This window comes from Sus scrofa, chromosome 1, assembly GCF_054392235.1.
Source record: "Sus scrofa isolate SSC_HxYL_T2T_F1_AM1 chromosome 1, Sscrofa_HxYL_maternal_Yorkshire_Landrace_v2.0, whole genome shotgun sequence".
Taxonomy (NCBI): domain Eukaryota; kingdom Metazoa; phylum Chordata; class Mammalia; order Artiodactyla; family Suidae; genus Sus; species Sus scrofa.
In genome coordinates this window covers 135606193-135622284 of record NC_139383.1, presented here as the reverse complement: position 1 = coordinate 135622284, position 16092 = coordinate 135606193, and the positions used below count along the sequence as shown (strand labels likewise).

The 16092-nt window shown below is 39.6% G+C and overlaps 2 protein-coding genes across 3 annotated transcripts in view; both read left to right on the top strand.

The window, feature by feature from the left end:
- SQOR (sulfide quinone oxidoreductase) overlaps positions 1–16092 on the top strand; it is a 377873-nt gene that overhangs the window by 146834 nt on the left and 214947 nt on the right. The window lies entirely within an intron of this gene.
- C1H15orf48 (chromosome 1 C15orf48 homolog) lies at positions 5410–8897 on the top strand. Of its 2 annotated transcripts, none has more exons than XM_001925677.8 (5): positions 5410–5509; positions 5735–5796; positions 5956–6041; positions 6947–7007; positions 8501–8897. In XM_001925677.8, the coding sequence occupies exons 2-5, from the start codon at positions 5761–5763 to the stop codon at positions 8567–8569; spliced, it is 252 nt and encodes an 83-aa protein (XP_001925712.1). In that variant the 5' UTR covers positions 5410–5509; positions 5735–5760; the 3' UTR covers positions 8570–8897. The 2 variants fall into 2 exon arrangements, with proteins under 2 accessions (XP_001925712.1, XP_003353424.1); XM_003353376.5 differs by having other exon boundaries at positions 5410–5597.

Below are 16092 nucleotides of genomic sequence, written 5' to 3'. Positions count from 1 at the left end.
GCATCATGATAGGTACACATTATGCATCACCAGTGGAGCAGTACATAGACTTGGTCATGTCTTCAGATCACAGCTGGAAGCACCTGACATCTGCACGTTATTGGTGATGTTAGTTTTGATCATTTGTTTATGATATTGTCCATTTTCTCTACTGTATAGCTACTATTTTCCTTTCGTAATTGTATTTTTTAGTTTTGGTTTTGGTTTTGGGCTTTTTTGTCTTTTGGGCGCCCTGTGGCATATGGAGTTCCCAGGGCCAGGGATCAGATCTGAGCCACAGTCGTGCCCTAAGCCACAGCTGCAGCAACTCCAGATCCTTAAGCCACTGTGCTAGGCCAGAGATCAAACTTGCGTCCCAGCGCTCCCAAGACACTGCTGATCCCAGGGTGCTACAGCGGGAACTCCATGCAATCATAAGTTTTTTAAAGAGATAGAATATGTGTTAGTTTGTATCTCTTTCTATTTAGAAAAGTAATGCAAATGTGAAAAAAATACAGGTAAACCTGAAGAAACCACTTGAGTGTTTAACCTTCCAGTCCCTTACACATGTGTAAATAACTTTTGAAAACCAAAAGGCATGGTACTATATAACTGTCGTTTTTCTTTCTAAACAATATCTTTTTTGTCTTTTTTGTTTTGCTTTTAGGGCCATACCACGGGATATGGAGGTTCCCAGGCTAGGAGTCAAATTTGAGCTACAGCTGCCGGCCTACACCACAGCCACAGCAATGCGGGATCCGAGCTGTGTCTGCCACCTACACCACACTTATGGCAATGCTTGATCCTTAACCCACTGAGCAAGGCCAGGGATCGAACCTGCGACCTTTGATTTGTTTCCACGGAGCCCACGACGGGAACTTTTCTCTCTAAGTGATATCTTGATAAGCATTTTACTGAATCTTCACTCACAAGGTGCTGAACAAGGTGCCAGATATCAGTGAGACAGACGTGGCACTGATAGGGCAGCTGGGAAGCAGGGACCTCAAACAGATCATGCAGTGAGTTAATTACAAGGACATGAACTTCGAAAGAAGTATAGGTCTAGTCAGAACATGGTGCATGAACTGTAGGAAGTCATAAGTGTTAAGCAGTTGTTGGAAAGTTTGTTTTTGACTGGAGCCAGGAGTATTATTAAGCAAAACCTCCCTATTTGGAAATAATTAAGGAAAAGGACTGTCTTATTTATGGGTATAAAACATAATTCAATTAAAATTATTTTAACAAACTGACTCCTTTTTGAGAAGTGGGGAAAATACCTGGAAACTTTATTAGAATTCTGAATATTTTCACTCATGTTCCATCTGTTACTGATTTTTTTTTTTTTTTTTTTTTGTCTTTTGAGGGCCACGCCCGCAGCATATGGAGGTTCCCAGGACATGGGTTGAATCAGAGCTGTAGCCACCGACATACGCCACAGCCACAGCAACACAGGATCCGAGCCACATCTGCGACCTACACCACAGCTCATGGCAACGCCAGATCCCTAACCCACCGAGCATGCCAGGGCTCACACCCGCATCCTCATGAATACTAGTCAGGTTTGTTAACCACTGAGTCACGAAGGGAATTCCCATCTGTTACTGATTTTATAGGACTAGGCAGCCTGTAAAGCTTTGCCATTCTAAGACCTGAAGTATGCTGGCCTGAACCCCTCAGTTCTGACTCTAGCTATAGGCTCCTTGTTTTTTTTTTTCACTAGAAAAAGTTTCTAGTGGTCACTCTAGAAATTTAGTACCCACGCTTTGGTTAAAGGCTGAGTTTTGTTTTGAAAATATCTTTTTAAGTTGTACCTATGACTTCTCAACAGCATTTTGGAAGCCCCTGGAGGACAAAAATCATGTACGTCCTCTCATTGAAATAATGCAATAAATGATGAAGTCAGATTAAGGATTTCTTTGACTTAGTCTCATTGCAGTTGGAGGATGTCTTTGGGAAACTTCCAAAAGCTGTGTTCAGTGAGAAAACACTTCAGCTTCTAAGTACCTGGGAAGTGTGAACAGCTTTCCTTACACATTAAGCTCAAACTCCTTTCTGAGCCACATTACAGTATTATACAAAATAGTATATTCCCAGACCCTCCGAAATTTAAAAAATCCGTTTTCCTAAACTTGGTAACTAGGCAGTCACTGAAGGAAGTACAGGCAGAAATTCAACCAAAAAGAATTTTTTTGATAACACTCTATTTTTCTTGCAATAAAAAAAAAGCTTGAGCTGGGCGAATTAAAATCTGAGTTCCTAGAGTGGGAACCAAGGAGCTGTGGCTCCGTGCTCCTACAAGCCTGGCCTGCAGCAGCTAGAGAAGATTCTAGAATTTTCTGGCAATTGGGGTGGGGAGGGGAAGTTCCCCCAAGGGATATGGGGCTTTGGAGCAGCCATGGAGGGTAATGCTGCTGAGTATCCTGAGTGGGTTGCCCCTTATCCAGTGGAGGTTGCCGGGACATGAAGGCTGGGAACCGGGTCTGCTAGTCATCCTGGAAAAGACCAAACTATACACTGACCTAGCATTTCTCACAAACTCAATAAACCTGGGCATTAACCCAAAGAGGGAAAGTGACTTTCTGTATCTAGTTCTCATTGTGACCTTTAAAACAGCCAATCTAAAATTGCCAGTAGTGAGGTAATCTGCATGATAAAGACCTTTTATCATTGTTCCTAACACCCCCCTCCCCCCAAAAAAGAAGACTCTGGTTTGAAACAGTCATTTTCTTTTGTTAATACATTCTTGTCCCACCCTCCTGATACATACTTTGCTACTTTGGGATGGAATGTTCTATAAATATCAGTTAAGTCTATCTGGTCTAGGGTGTCATTTAAGGCCTGTGTTTCCTTATTGATTTTCTGTCTAGATGATCTGTCCATTGATGTAAGTGGGGTGTTAAAGTCCCCCACTATTATTGTGTTGCTGTTGAGTTCGAAAAAGCCTACAATGACGTCAGTGTAGAGTGCCAAATCTAGGGGGAAAAATCCAAGATTTGATCAAAACTCAGCTACCAGGACTCAACCTGGTGGGTGCCAAACTGGCCAACGTATCCCAAAGCCAGCCTCTGTTTGTACTATCCCTCAGAGCATCCGTCTAGTTCACGAACCATTTAGTAAAGCCAATTATCTTCAAATTTACTCCTTTGAATTTTGTCTTTTAACACCATATAGATTTATAAATTTTTTTAATGCTTTACTCTGAACATCTCAGACACATTCAATAATATAACAAACTCCCACATATCTATCACCTAGGCTGAATAATTATAATTTTGCTAAATTTGCTTTGTTTCCTAACAAGTATTTTTAAGGTAAATCACAGACATCATAATATTTCTTAATTATTTCCATATATAATCTTTTTAAAAAGTTTTTCTTTTTTCTTTTTTGGCTGTCCCTGTGGCCAGGGATTGAATCTGAGCTGCAGTTGTAATCTACAGCTGTGTCAACACAGGATCCTTAACCCACTGCACTGGGCTGGGGATTGAACCCGTGCTCTTGCAGAGACAACAATGGATCTTTAACAGGCTGTGCCATAGCAGGAACTCCTAAAAATGTGGTTTTTTTTAAAGAAAATAACCATAATACTATTAGCATAACTGAAAAAAATCAATAATACTCTAATATTTCCTATCTAGTCTGTATTAAATTTTCTCTAATTGCCCCCAAACTGTCTTTTTACAGTTGGTTTGTCTATTTCTATGTTCAAATAAGTATCTTCACCTTTGGTAAGATTTCTCAGACCCCCTTAGTCAGAAATAATCATGTGTCTTTGGCACCAGATCATTCCAGATCATATTACCAATGAATACTAAATTGTAAGAAACATGAAGCAAAGGACTTGTGTTTTATTATCTTTTTCATTTACCATGTCCTATTCCTAGAATAATGCCTAGACTACTGTAAAACTGCATTTGGAAAAGAAATGACATTGATAAAGCAGGGCTCTGAGTTTAAGGTCACTACAAGGCAAGGGCTACATATTTTAATCTCTGGGCCATGATGTATTCCTTAAGATTTCCTTTTCTTTCAACCCTGGAAAAAAATTTAATTAACAAAATGAGGCTTTCTTAGAACCTTCTGACAAAAGAAGCTTTAGAAATTCTGCAGAAGGGGCATTAAAAGGCTTGACTGATTTTTTTTTTCTTGGCTACACCCACAGCATGCAGAAGTTCTGTGGGCCAAGGGATCAAACCCATGCCACAGCAGTGACACTGCTGGATCCTAAGCCTGCTGAGTCACCAGGGTACTCCAAGGCCTCTCATTCTATTCAATACAAACCATGGAAAAAGTTGAATTTTCTTTAATTAACAAATGTCTTCAGTTATAGCTTAAGTTACACAGTAAGAGTAACTGGGGGAGAAGTTATATTTATGACCTGCCTTATAGAAAGAAAATCTTTGCTAATAATAATTACTGTTTATTGAATACCAACTACAGGCAAGACAGAACGCTACACTTTTGCATAAATTCTGACATTTTTTCCCAACTCCTTCCTGAGCTAGGTTTGTCTCCATTTTACAGATACATAGACTGAGATTCTGAAAGCCAGTCAGCTAAAAAAGTGTGATGGGGTGGGCTCTGAGGTCAGGTCCCTTTGAATGTAAAGGCCATGATTAGAGTTAAAATGGGTTTGAAACAGAGCTGAGTCTGGCCTTTCAGAGAACATTAAGATGTTTCCATTTTCACATTAACTGATAGCTTGAACTTCAAACAGTTTTAAAATAATTGTTTTCAAATAACTGAGCTTGCATTCTTAATTGCAGTTGCTAAGAGCGGGGTGCAGTAAGAACAGTGATGATTGCCAGACTTACCTGGGTTCTGCTTGCATCTCCACTGCTTACTGGCTATGTCACTAGAGCATCTCTGAGCCTAAATAACGTATCTTGCAAAAATGTTGAGAAGATTCTGGAACACTGTCTGGCACAGAGACCCTGCTTTAATTATTATGCTCTGTGCAACAAGGCTAGGCTGCTAGCTAAGGGGAGAAGATGAAGCCAGCCTATGGCGTCGTCTCTAAGATCTCTTGGAAACCTCTCCACTGATTTTTTTGGTTTCTTCTCCCACACCTCCTGATTTTTTTAAATTTCAAAAATCAGGGCAACGAGGAGTTATTCTGAAAGGAACTTCACAATTTAATTGTAATTAGCTCCATGTGTGCGCTACATCACATTTTGGAGCTTTTAATGTGACTGGATTAATTCCAGTTTACCTGCTGGCACCTAGGAACCTCCCAAGGAGGCTCTGCGGCTCCTTTTCCGGACCTCTTTTAAGAGGGGCTGGTTTTCACCTTAGCCTTAGCCATTAGAGCGCCCCTTGTCCTCAGTTTCCGCCCCTCGCCAGCCGGTCAGCGCCCAGCCCGGGCTCGCTCCGAGCGGCGGATAAGAACAGCGGTGGACGGCAGAGGGCGCTCGCGTCGGGCTGCAAGGCTCGGTCGCCGGATGCGAGAGGGAAAGAGAGCCAGGTCTTACGGGCTCCCCGCCCGGCTCGCGTGACCTGAACGCTCTGGCCGCCTTTCCGGAGCCCGGTGGTTAGTATATAAGGCGCGGAGGCCGCGGTCAGGGTTCAGTTCTGGGCGTTAGCATCGTCCGCGTGCACCGCCCAGCCCGGTACCTCAGGTGAGCCGCCCTCGGGCGAAGGCGCTGCTGTGCCTGCGCCAGGGTGGCTTTGAGATACGATGGCCGGTTTGGCGCCCACCAGGCTGAGCCCTAGTAGCTGAGTTTTGATGGATATCTTGGATTTTTTTCCCCTCTAGATTTGGCATTCTACACTGAAGTCATCATGAGCTTTTTCCAACTCCTGAGGAAAAAGAAGGAAGTAAGTTTTTAAAGCAATTGAAAATCTTGACTGAAAATACTAGTTTTTAAAGATGAACAGATGGTGCAGATTTTGAAGAAAGCATAAAATGATGTATAGCTATTCAGTTGTATTTCAAGTGTTTCACATTGAGACATCGGAATATTTTGTTCTCTGTAGCTTATTCCTTTGGTGTTTTTCATGACCGCGGCAGCGAGTGGAGCTTCGGCTTTTGCTATATATTCCCTTGGAAAAACCGATGTGATGTAAGTAGGCATTCTTTATTCATAAAAACGTTTTTAGTCGTGTTAGATTGACTTTGAGTTTATAAAATGCATGGTATCAGTTTTCTGATTTTTCCTCTAGGATAAGAGTATCGAATTTTGAACTTGGAGTCAGGGCCAGAAAGCCTCCAGATATCAGAAGATTATTAAATGATATTATTGATAAAATAAGTTGGTTCCTTGTTAGATAAATAGCTTTTCATTCATTGGCCCTCCTCCTCCAGTAGCAAAAGAAAGTTCCTTGTTATTTTAAATTTAAGTTTTGAAATTTAAAGTTCTTAGATGGTTTTTTGGGATATACATTATCAAACTTAAATCACAATTTTACTGACATTTAAAATTTTGAATGTATTAGAAAGACCTTTCCTAATGTGGTAATGTTTATAGATTCATTTGTCTACAGTGAACCTAGTCTCAGCCCTGGATGTAAGGTAAATTATCATGTATCCTGTAAATGAGGAAGAGAAAAACTTGAAACTGATCTTGACTGGGTGCAGGGCTCCAAAGGGCCGGTCATGCCAGGCTCTGGTGGTTCACCACCTACAGGTTCACACCCAGCCCTCCTGCCTCTCCCAGAAACTGGAGCAAGGGCATATTTGCTTGCTCTTAGCCTGGTACTTCCGCCCTCATTGTTCTTCAGCTTAAGAGAACAGTCTCCAGTCTAGCCCAATAAAGGAATACAAACCTCTTCTACCCTGTAAAGGAATTGATCCTTAATGTTTGAGCCAAACTATGAAGTTTTTAAAGGAATTTTCCATTCATTTCAGTTAACTATGAATGCCTAAGTAGGCAGTCTGAGTCTGTCCTTAGAGTATTTATAAACCCAGTATCAGAATTGGTTTACATTCACTTACTTTAATGTTTAATCAGTTTTCTTTAACTTTTAGCATTGATCGAAAAAGAAATCCAGAGCCTTGGGAAACTGTGGATCCTAATGTACCTAGAAAGGTATTGCTAAATAAAAACGTGATTTACACTTCGCCCCAAACCCTACCACCTTTGTCAGCAAAATAGATTGTATACATTTCACTTTTGGGGTGCAATTTAGGGTTGAAAAGAGTGCTGTAGAGTTGTGGAGATCTAGTTCAAATCCTTGCTCCATTGTTCACAATTGATTTTAGACAGCTTGGCCTCTCTGAGGCTTTCAAAATCTATAAAATGGGTACAGTAATAGGGCTCTACTTCACAGTTTAGAGGATTAAAGAAGATAAAATAGATAGAGCCGTTTAGCAAAATGTCTGCCCCATAGGAATCACTCAAATACTAACTTTTTATCATTATTGTGATATAAAATCTTATTTCAGCTGCTATTTATCTGAAGTTAATGTAAGATCTATTGTGATAAATAACAGGAGCTCCAGAAAACAGCAATGCCATTCTCATTAAGCAAAATTAACTAATATCTACTCATTCAAATGAGTAGAGACTATTGCAAATATTTTTTATGTTTTAAATATTTTGAAAGTAAACAATCTGTTGGAATGAACACTAGGTCTGTCAAAGAAGTCTGACAAAGAAGACAGGTTTGTCAAATAATTTTTTTTTTTAAGAACAAAAATTTCAAATAACACAGTTTTTGGCCTAGAGAAGGACATTTAAAACTACCTACATCTCCCTGTTCCTGGGGTAATAGAAAACTTATGAGAGTAAATGAGAATTTCTGAATGCAAGTTCTTTGGAAGTCAAGGATTGTCCACAGCTCTGTGCCTTTTCCCTTATTGTATAACTTGGATCATTTGGACATTGGCTGAGTACTGATAGTGAGGAAATTTTAAGAGCCTACTATGTGCCTACGTCTGTGCGAGGACCATTATAAGACTCACAAAGAGCAGATACTTTTTTAAATTTTTTAAATTTTTAAATTTTTTGTCTTTTTAGGACCACACTCACAGCATATGGAAGTTCCTGGGCTAGGGGTCGAATCCGAGCGACAGCTGCTGGCCTATGCCACAGCCACAGCAATGCCAGATCTGGGCTGCGTCTGTGACCTACACCACTGGTCATGGCAATGCCAGATCCTTAACCCACTGAGTGGGGCCAGGGATTGAACCCATGTCTTCATGGATACCAGTTGGGTTCGTTAATCGCTGAGCCATGATGGGGAATCCCAGACACAATTTTGAGCTTATAATTCACATAAAACCATAGGACATTTCAAAATCTAGAACCTGAGGTACTTTAATGCTAAGCGAATGTGGGGTAAATGTGTATGACCTCTCTCTCTGATCTTCTAACACACAGGAACCAAAGGCTTTTTAAAGAGAGAGGGATAGAAACCAGCCTGTATGACTGTTTTAGAAGGGAAGAGGTGATTCTTTGACTGCAAATGTTATGGTGATACTTTTTCCAAAGGGGACTGAGTACAAATCCCAAAAGGGGACATGAGGGTGAAGGACAGATCTTAACAAAACATTTTCATTTGCTGCTTCTTTTTTTTAAAGCTTATAACAATCAACCAAGAATGGAAGCCCATTGAAGAGTTGCAGAATGTCCGAAGGGCAACCAGATGACCAGTCCTCGCCTTTTTCTTCAAAGAGCACTCTATGAATCTAGTGGAAACACTTCTGCACAAACTAGATTCTGGATACCAGTGTGCGGAAATGCTTCTGCTACATTTTTAGGGCTTGCCCACGTTTTTTGAACTCTGGATGAGGAATTATAAAGGTAGTGCCATAATAACCACATAGTCCCCAAATAAGTTTCTGTGTTTATTTTCATGTTGTAAATTTGAGTTCTGTGTATTGAAATTTTTGTGTTTATGATACCTGAATGTTTTTCTTAAAATGTATAAAGATTTGGAAATTCGATCATCTACAATAAAATACTATTTGTGCAGGATTTCTTGAAGATGAGATAGATATTTAAATGGAGGACAAAGTCTTTTGATGGGGGAGAAAACACATTTGGAAAGTCCATGCTTCTTTTTTTTCAATAATACCCAGTGACAAGATCTGTATAAACTTTTCTTCCAAGTTTGTTCATTCACCAGAAATCTCTTGAGCATCTACTGTTAGTTTTGCACTGTTCTTGTGCAAATAAGATAAAGCAATGAACAAAGCCAAATTTTGGAGGAAGAGGAGTAAAAGGTAAGTACGATAAGGAAAATGATGACAAGGTGGGGTATGAGACTTGCATGAGGATTGGTTTTGGAGGAGGTACGGGGATTTCAGCAGTTACAGGAATGTGGGGCATGCTGAGATTGGTCCTCCAGGTGCCAGGGCCAAAGTGGTGCTCCTGTGAGGCTTGGGGAGGGGAGGATGGAGCCCCACAGCATCTGGGGCCTCTCTTCACTCTGGCCAGTGGTCACTTGGAGGTGGAAGGTGCAATCAAACCCAGCTCTCCCTTGACTGTTCTTGGAAATGTGACCAAATAGAAAATAGCTTTTCATTAACTTAAAAAAAATTGAGACATAGTTCACCTACTCTAGCGCTCATTCATTGAAAGTGCACAAGTTGGTGGTTTTTAATATAGTCACAGAGTTTTACAACCATCTCTACCATCTAATCCCAGAACATTTGCATCACCCCCAAAAGAACCCTGTACCTGTTATCAGTCATGCTCCATTTCTGACCCATCTGCCTCCAGCCTCAGGCAAATGCTAATAAACTTTGTCTCCATGGATTTGCTTATTCTGAACATTTCATACAAATGGAATCTCACATTATATGGCCTTGGTGCCTGGCTCCTTTAACTTAACATGTTTTCAAGATTCATCTGTGTTCTATCATTTTTCATTATTTCATTCCTTTTTAGAACTGTATTCCATTGTATGGATATGTCAGATTTTGTTTATCCATCACCTGACAGACTTTTGAGTTGTTTCCACCTTTTGGCTGTTATGAACAATGCTGCTTATAAATGGCCATCTACAAGCTTTTGTGTAGCCATATCTTTTAAATAAGATTTTTGTTTTTTCTATTATAGTTGATTTATAATGTTCTGTCAATTTCTGCTGTGCAGCAAAGTGACCCAGTCATACATAAACATACATATATATATATATATATATATATATATATGTATGTATATATATGCACACACACACACAATCTTTTTCTCACATTATCCTCCATCACATTCCATCACAAGTGACTAGATATAGTTCCCTGTGCTATACAGCAGGAACTCATCACTTATCCACTCCAAATGGCACATAGTTGTGACCTGTGTGCCAGGGATCAAACTGCATCCTGGCGCTGTGGAGCCACTGCTGATCCTGTTGTGCCACAGCAGGAACTCCTATAACTGTATCTTTAAGTGCAGAATCCAATCCAAGTTTTACTTGTTGCCTTTGGTTGTTGGGGTGTCTGCATCTGCTAACCCCAAACTCCTAGTTGGTCCCACTCTCTCCCATTCCTCCTCGGCAACCACAAATCTGTTCTCCAAGTCCTTGAGTTTGTTTCTTTTGTGCCATATATTAGATTCCAGATATAAATGATATCATGATATTTGTCTTTCTCTGACTTATTTCAGTTAGTATGAGAGTCTCTAGTTCCATCCATGTTGCTGTAAATGGCATTATTTTGTTCTTTTTATGGCTGAGTAGTATTCCATTGTGTATACTAAGTACCACATCTTCTTAATCCATTCATCTGTCGAATTTAGTTTGTTTCCATGTCTTGTGTAGCCATATATTTTTAATTCTCTTGGGTATATACCTAGGTTCATTAACTCTTTTAAGTAAAGGTCATAAATTCTTTTTTAAAAATTTCCGTCTTAATATAATAGAAATTTAAGAGAAGGGCTAAATTCTAATCACCTTCATGGCAAATAAAATTAACTAGATCTTACTAGATACTTGGCAGTTCTGAAAGGATTAAAGCAAAATGACTCCTGCTACTTCCTTATCACCTCAAGCTTTCCCAGATGAAAATCTCCAATTGTTGATCTCAAGGAACTACATGCAGCAATTTAGGAAGCAGTTTTATTTGCCTAAGCTTCTAAAGAGCAATGTGGTACTAAATGTAGGCAAATAAAAATGAATAGCCTTGTGATGGTCAGCCAATGAGGAGAGCAAACTGTAGTGTCTTGGGAGTGGGGATGGTGCCTTTCAACTGTAAAACACAAGCCTGGTTGCAATGCAGTGGCTTTATGGGGTGGGGGTTAACGTGGCAGTGGAAAGTACCATGCAGCAGGTTTGGGAGGGAGAAAGGGCAGTATTGACACACATTTCAAAAGCTTTATTGATTTTATTTTCAATAGTGTTCTTAGCATTTTCCCCAAATCTTTTATTCTGAAAATTTTCAAATATGCAGAGAAGTTGAGAAATTAGTGCAAAGAATACTCACATTTTAACAATTAACATTTTGTCACATATGCTGTATCTCTCTGTATATTATGCTCTTTTAAAATGAACTCTGAAGATAAGTTACAGACATCATAAAGCTATTCATGCCTAAGAGAAAGGACATTCTAGCTGACTGTTAATATCATTATCACCCCTAAGAGAACAAACAATTCAATACTATCACCTAACATACAACCCATTTCCATTTCCTCTACTGTAATGTCCTTTATAACATTATTTTTTTTCCTTTTTTTGGCCGCCATGTGGCATGAAATTCCAAGACCAGAGATCAGATCCAAGCTACAGTTGTGACCTGTGTGCCAGGGATCAGACTGCGTCCTTGCACTGCAGAGCCACCACTGATCCTGTTGTGCCATAGCAGGAACTCTTACGACTTTATGTTTAAGTCCAGAATCCAATCCAAATTTCACTTGTTGCCTTTGGTTGTTAAGGTGTTGTACTGAATACTTGACAGATAAGTGGTTATGGAAGTGACTCCCAAGGAGCTTGTGCTGAACTGCTCTCTACAGAGTTTGGTCTAGAAAAGATTCTCTCGGATGTGAACTTTGAACTTCTAAATTTCAAGATATAATAATGACATTTTCATATACTTTAAATATTTAAGAAATTGCACCACCATATGGAGCATTTGCCATGTGGTGAGTGTCGTGCAGACCTCAGGGTCTGACATGGGCGAGGGAGACACACCTGTGAACACATCCAAGCCATACAGTGATGGTAAAGCAAGGATGAAGCCAGCACATGGTCCCAAGGGTAAGCTTTCTAAAGATGGATCCCTGAAAGCCTGGCTTCTTCAAAAACCAATAATGAAAATCTTCAAGGCAATTGAAATAGAGGCAGGTATTTATGGAGGCACAGAAAGTTAAGATAGAATGTCTTCAGAAACTTGGAGAAGTTTAGCCTGTGGAATTTAATACTGGAGTGTAAAGTGTGTTAGCAGAAAATGTATAGGTCCTTTTATGTTATTATCCTGCAGGCACAAAGGAACTCGCATAGAGTTTTTAAGATGAGGAAGGAGATGATACAGTTTACCTAAGGGACTTCTGGCTGTATGGACTCCAGGGAGGATGTGCACTGAAAGGAACTTTGGTTGGAGGTCAGAGACCCACAGATGCTAGCGGTCCAGGGTACAGGTGGCGAGAGCCACAGCTAAGCCAGGCCATGTTGTAGGGAATGGAAAGAGGATGCATTTAAGGATTTTTGAAGAGAAGACCTCAAGGCTTATTGGATGTAGCTGGAGGGTATTGAAAATGACTCCCAAATTCCTCCCCCAAGTAGTTGGGTGGGTGGTGGTGTCAAGACAGGAGGACAAAAATGGAATGTTCAAAGAAAGGTAGATAAGGAATGAATTAGACTTTGGAATTGTTCCTTGGAGAGGCCAGTAATAAGCTATCTAGGTAAATGACTTCTGGAGAACTGCAAAGAGGCATGAATTGGAGACAGTTCAAAGGGTGGTAAAAACCAGGGTGTGGATGAAACTGCCCACAGAGGACAGAGGGCATCTAAGGTGATGTGAACACTGAGCAGAGAGGAATGTCATGGTGAAGAACATGAGCAGAGGGAGAGGATGTGGCCCCTGATGTTAGGGAAGGAGAAGCAGGAGACATATCGTGGAGCCCAGAGAAAAAGGAATGCTCTTCCCTTGTTGGTTCCAGTTAGCAATTAAACCAAAGCCCAGAGTTCTTTCAGATTTATGGCCTTCGGCCTTAAGCAAACATCTATAATTCTCTTAGATAAAAATAAGATGGGTTTCTTGAAAAAAACACATGCACCCGCATGTTCATTGCAGCACAATTCAAAATAGCCAAGACATGGAAACAACCTAAATGTCCATTGACAGATGATTGGAGTAGGAAGATGTGGTATATATATACAATGGAATACTACTCAGACATAAAAAGAACAAAATAATGTCATTTGCAGCAACATGGATGGTTCTCATACTAACTGAAGTAAGTCAGAAAGACAAATACCACATGATATCATATATCTGGAATCTAATGTAAGGCACAAATGAACCTTTCCACAGAAAAGAAAATCATGGACTTGGAGAATAGACTTGTGGTTGCCAAGGGGGAGGGGGAGGGAGGGAGTGGGATGTATTGGGAGCTTGGGGTTAATAGATGCAAACTATTGCCTTCGGAATGGATTAGCAATGAGGTCCTGCTGTGTAGCACTGGGAACTGTATCTAGTCACTTATGATGGAGCATGATAATGTGAGAAAAAGAATGTATACAACTGGGTCACCATGCTATACAATAGAAAATTGACAGAACACTGTAAACCAGCTATAGTGAAAAAAAATCATTATATTAAAAAAGAGTATATAATTTCATGATCTGGGGAAAAAAAAAAAGACATGGGAAGTTCCTATTGTGGTTCAGTGGAAACAAATCTGACTAGTATCCATGATGACACAGGTTTATCCCTGGCCTCACTCAGTGGATTAAGGATCCGGCTTTGCTGTGAGCTATGGTGTAGGCTGGCAGCTGCAGATCCAATTCAATGCCTAGTCTGGGAACTAGAAAAATAAAAAATAAAAAAGCAGATGTAAAGTAAGCTTTCTGAGTAAAAAAGTTAAAGTCACATTTCATATCACTAAAAAATGGAGTCAGGTCTAATTAAGTACTTACCATCATTTTAAAAAATTTTCTTGAGGAAATTCTCTCACATTTTAGTTGAGACTTTGTGAAAGAACGAAATTACAGGTTCTAAAATCAGACCACTCTGCCACTTAGTAGCTCAGATTCCCAGTCAATGAAATTGGGTTAATCTGTACCTGCTTAGGTTAGTGGAGAAGAATCTGTCAGATATTAAAAAGTGTTTAATCTGCACCAGTTGTTCAATAAGTGTTCCCTTCTCTCTTATTAAAAAATTGTTATCACAGTAAAGGGGAAATCTCTATATGTGTTTAAAATTATATTCTTCCATGAGTGAGAACATTGCTTATTTGAAACTCACAGATGCCTACTTCTGGTAACTGGCCCACCTTTGGTTCACAACGCCCCAGTCATAAAACTTCGCCAGAGCACAAACACACCCATAGATAAGTACATCTCACCTTTACTCTCACCGCACAGATGCGTAGCTAGAGATAAGAACCCCTGCCTGCATGCTCACTAGATGGTCTCACATCTAGGAAACTCACAGTAACAAAAGTAGTCCCATAGATGTAAAAATACATCTTCAGAAACAATTGTCTCTGTTTTAGTAATTGCCACATTCCACAAACAAACTACATATATTCAAAAGCAGTGGTATGTGGTTTGAATAAGCAAGAGGGTTGAAGCTAAGTGCCTGTGTCTAAGAGCAACAGGAATTGAATTAGGTTTTTTGCTAATTGTCCTTTATAATTTCTTTAAGTTGCCTCAGGCAATTTTGTCATTTCTCCCTAGAAACTAAGGCTTTTGTTTTTATTTTGGTAGCGTTTTACTACATCATTTGCCTATGTGATACCTCTTAGCTTTAGAATGAAAATTAGAATAAAATTAAGGAAAACTCCAGATTTGATAACACTTACCGACATGCTAAAAGCAACTTACTCATTCACTTGGCAAGACTTACAATATATATATAATATTTCCCCACTTATTTGGAGCGTGGACGTGCTATTTAAAAAACTAAACTCCACTTTTTTGTATTTACATCAGATAATATATATATGATTTGTCCTTATTTGTGTTTAATTATGAAGTTGATACTAATCCCTTGGTTATGTTTATTAAGGTTATGTTACCTCGGCCAAGTGAACTTGATTATTCTATTTTATAATGCTTTTGCTTATCTGAATCTCCCTTATCAACATTAATGAGAAATTGATTCATACCATAGGACAAATGTGATTTTTTTTGCTTGTTATTTTGGAGACAATTTCATTGAGTCAGCCACTGAATATCTCTCAAATTTTAATTGTTTCAGATTTTTTCTGAAGTAGCACCTTTTACTTTTTAAATTAATTTTTAAAATTGAGATAGATTTTAGATGCAATAAAATGAACAGGTCTTAATGGTTCAGGGAGAACAGTTTTGAAAATTATATATACCCATGAAACTATCATGCAAAACAAGCTTTGGACATTTCCATCACCGCAGAAAGTTCTCCTGTGGTACAATTTACTTTTTAAATAAAAACCCACCATGGAGTTTCCTGGTGGCTTGGTAGGTTAATGAACCAACATTGCCACAGCAGCTGCTCGGGTTGCTGCTGTGGAGTGGGTTCAATCCCTGCAATCCCTGCCTGGGAAACTTTCACGCACTGCTGAGAGCACAGCCAAAAAAGAAGGGGGTGAATTTTATGGTATATCAATTACATCATTCCAATAAAATAAAAAAGAATCTGCAGAGTTCCTGTCGTGGCTCAGGGGAAACAAATCCGACTAGGAAACATGAGGTTGCAGGTTCAATCCTCTGGGTTGGGGATATGGTGTAGGTGGCAGATGTGGCTCAGATCTGGCATTGCTGTGGCTGTGGTGTAGGCCCCTAGCCCATGGGCGCGGCCCTAAAAAGCAAAAAAAAAAAAAAAAAAAAAAGAATCTGCTCCATATTTATTTGCTATCTCACCGTAAGAAATAACAGGGCTTGGCATCATTTTTTTCCACCATATGGAGTAATCTGCACCCCCTATATATTACATTTTATTTGCTTTCTTTTCTGAAAACAGGAAATTGGAAGTTCCTGAAGATTGTAGGAAACACAGGAATAAGACCAGTCTCATAGACTAGCCAG

Excerpts from the sequence above, each read along its gene's own strand:
- C1H15orf48 (XM_001925677.8), top strand. The coding sequence starts at position 5,761 with ATGAGCTTTTTCCAACTCCTGAGGAAAAAGAAGGAA. Across the intron at positions 5,797-5,955 it reads TCCTGAGGAAAAAGAAGGAA|CTTATTCCTTTGGTGTTTTT; the intron begins GTAAGTTTTTAA and ends TGTTCTCTGTAG. Across the intron at positions 7,008-8,500 it reads ATCCTAATGTACCTAGAAAG|CTTATAACAATCAACCAAGA; the intron begins GTATTGCTAAAT and ends TTTTTTTTAAAG.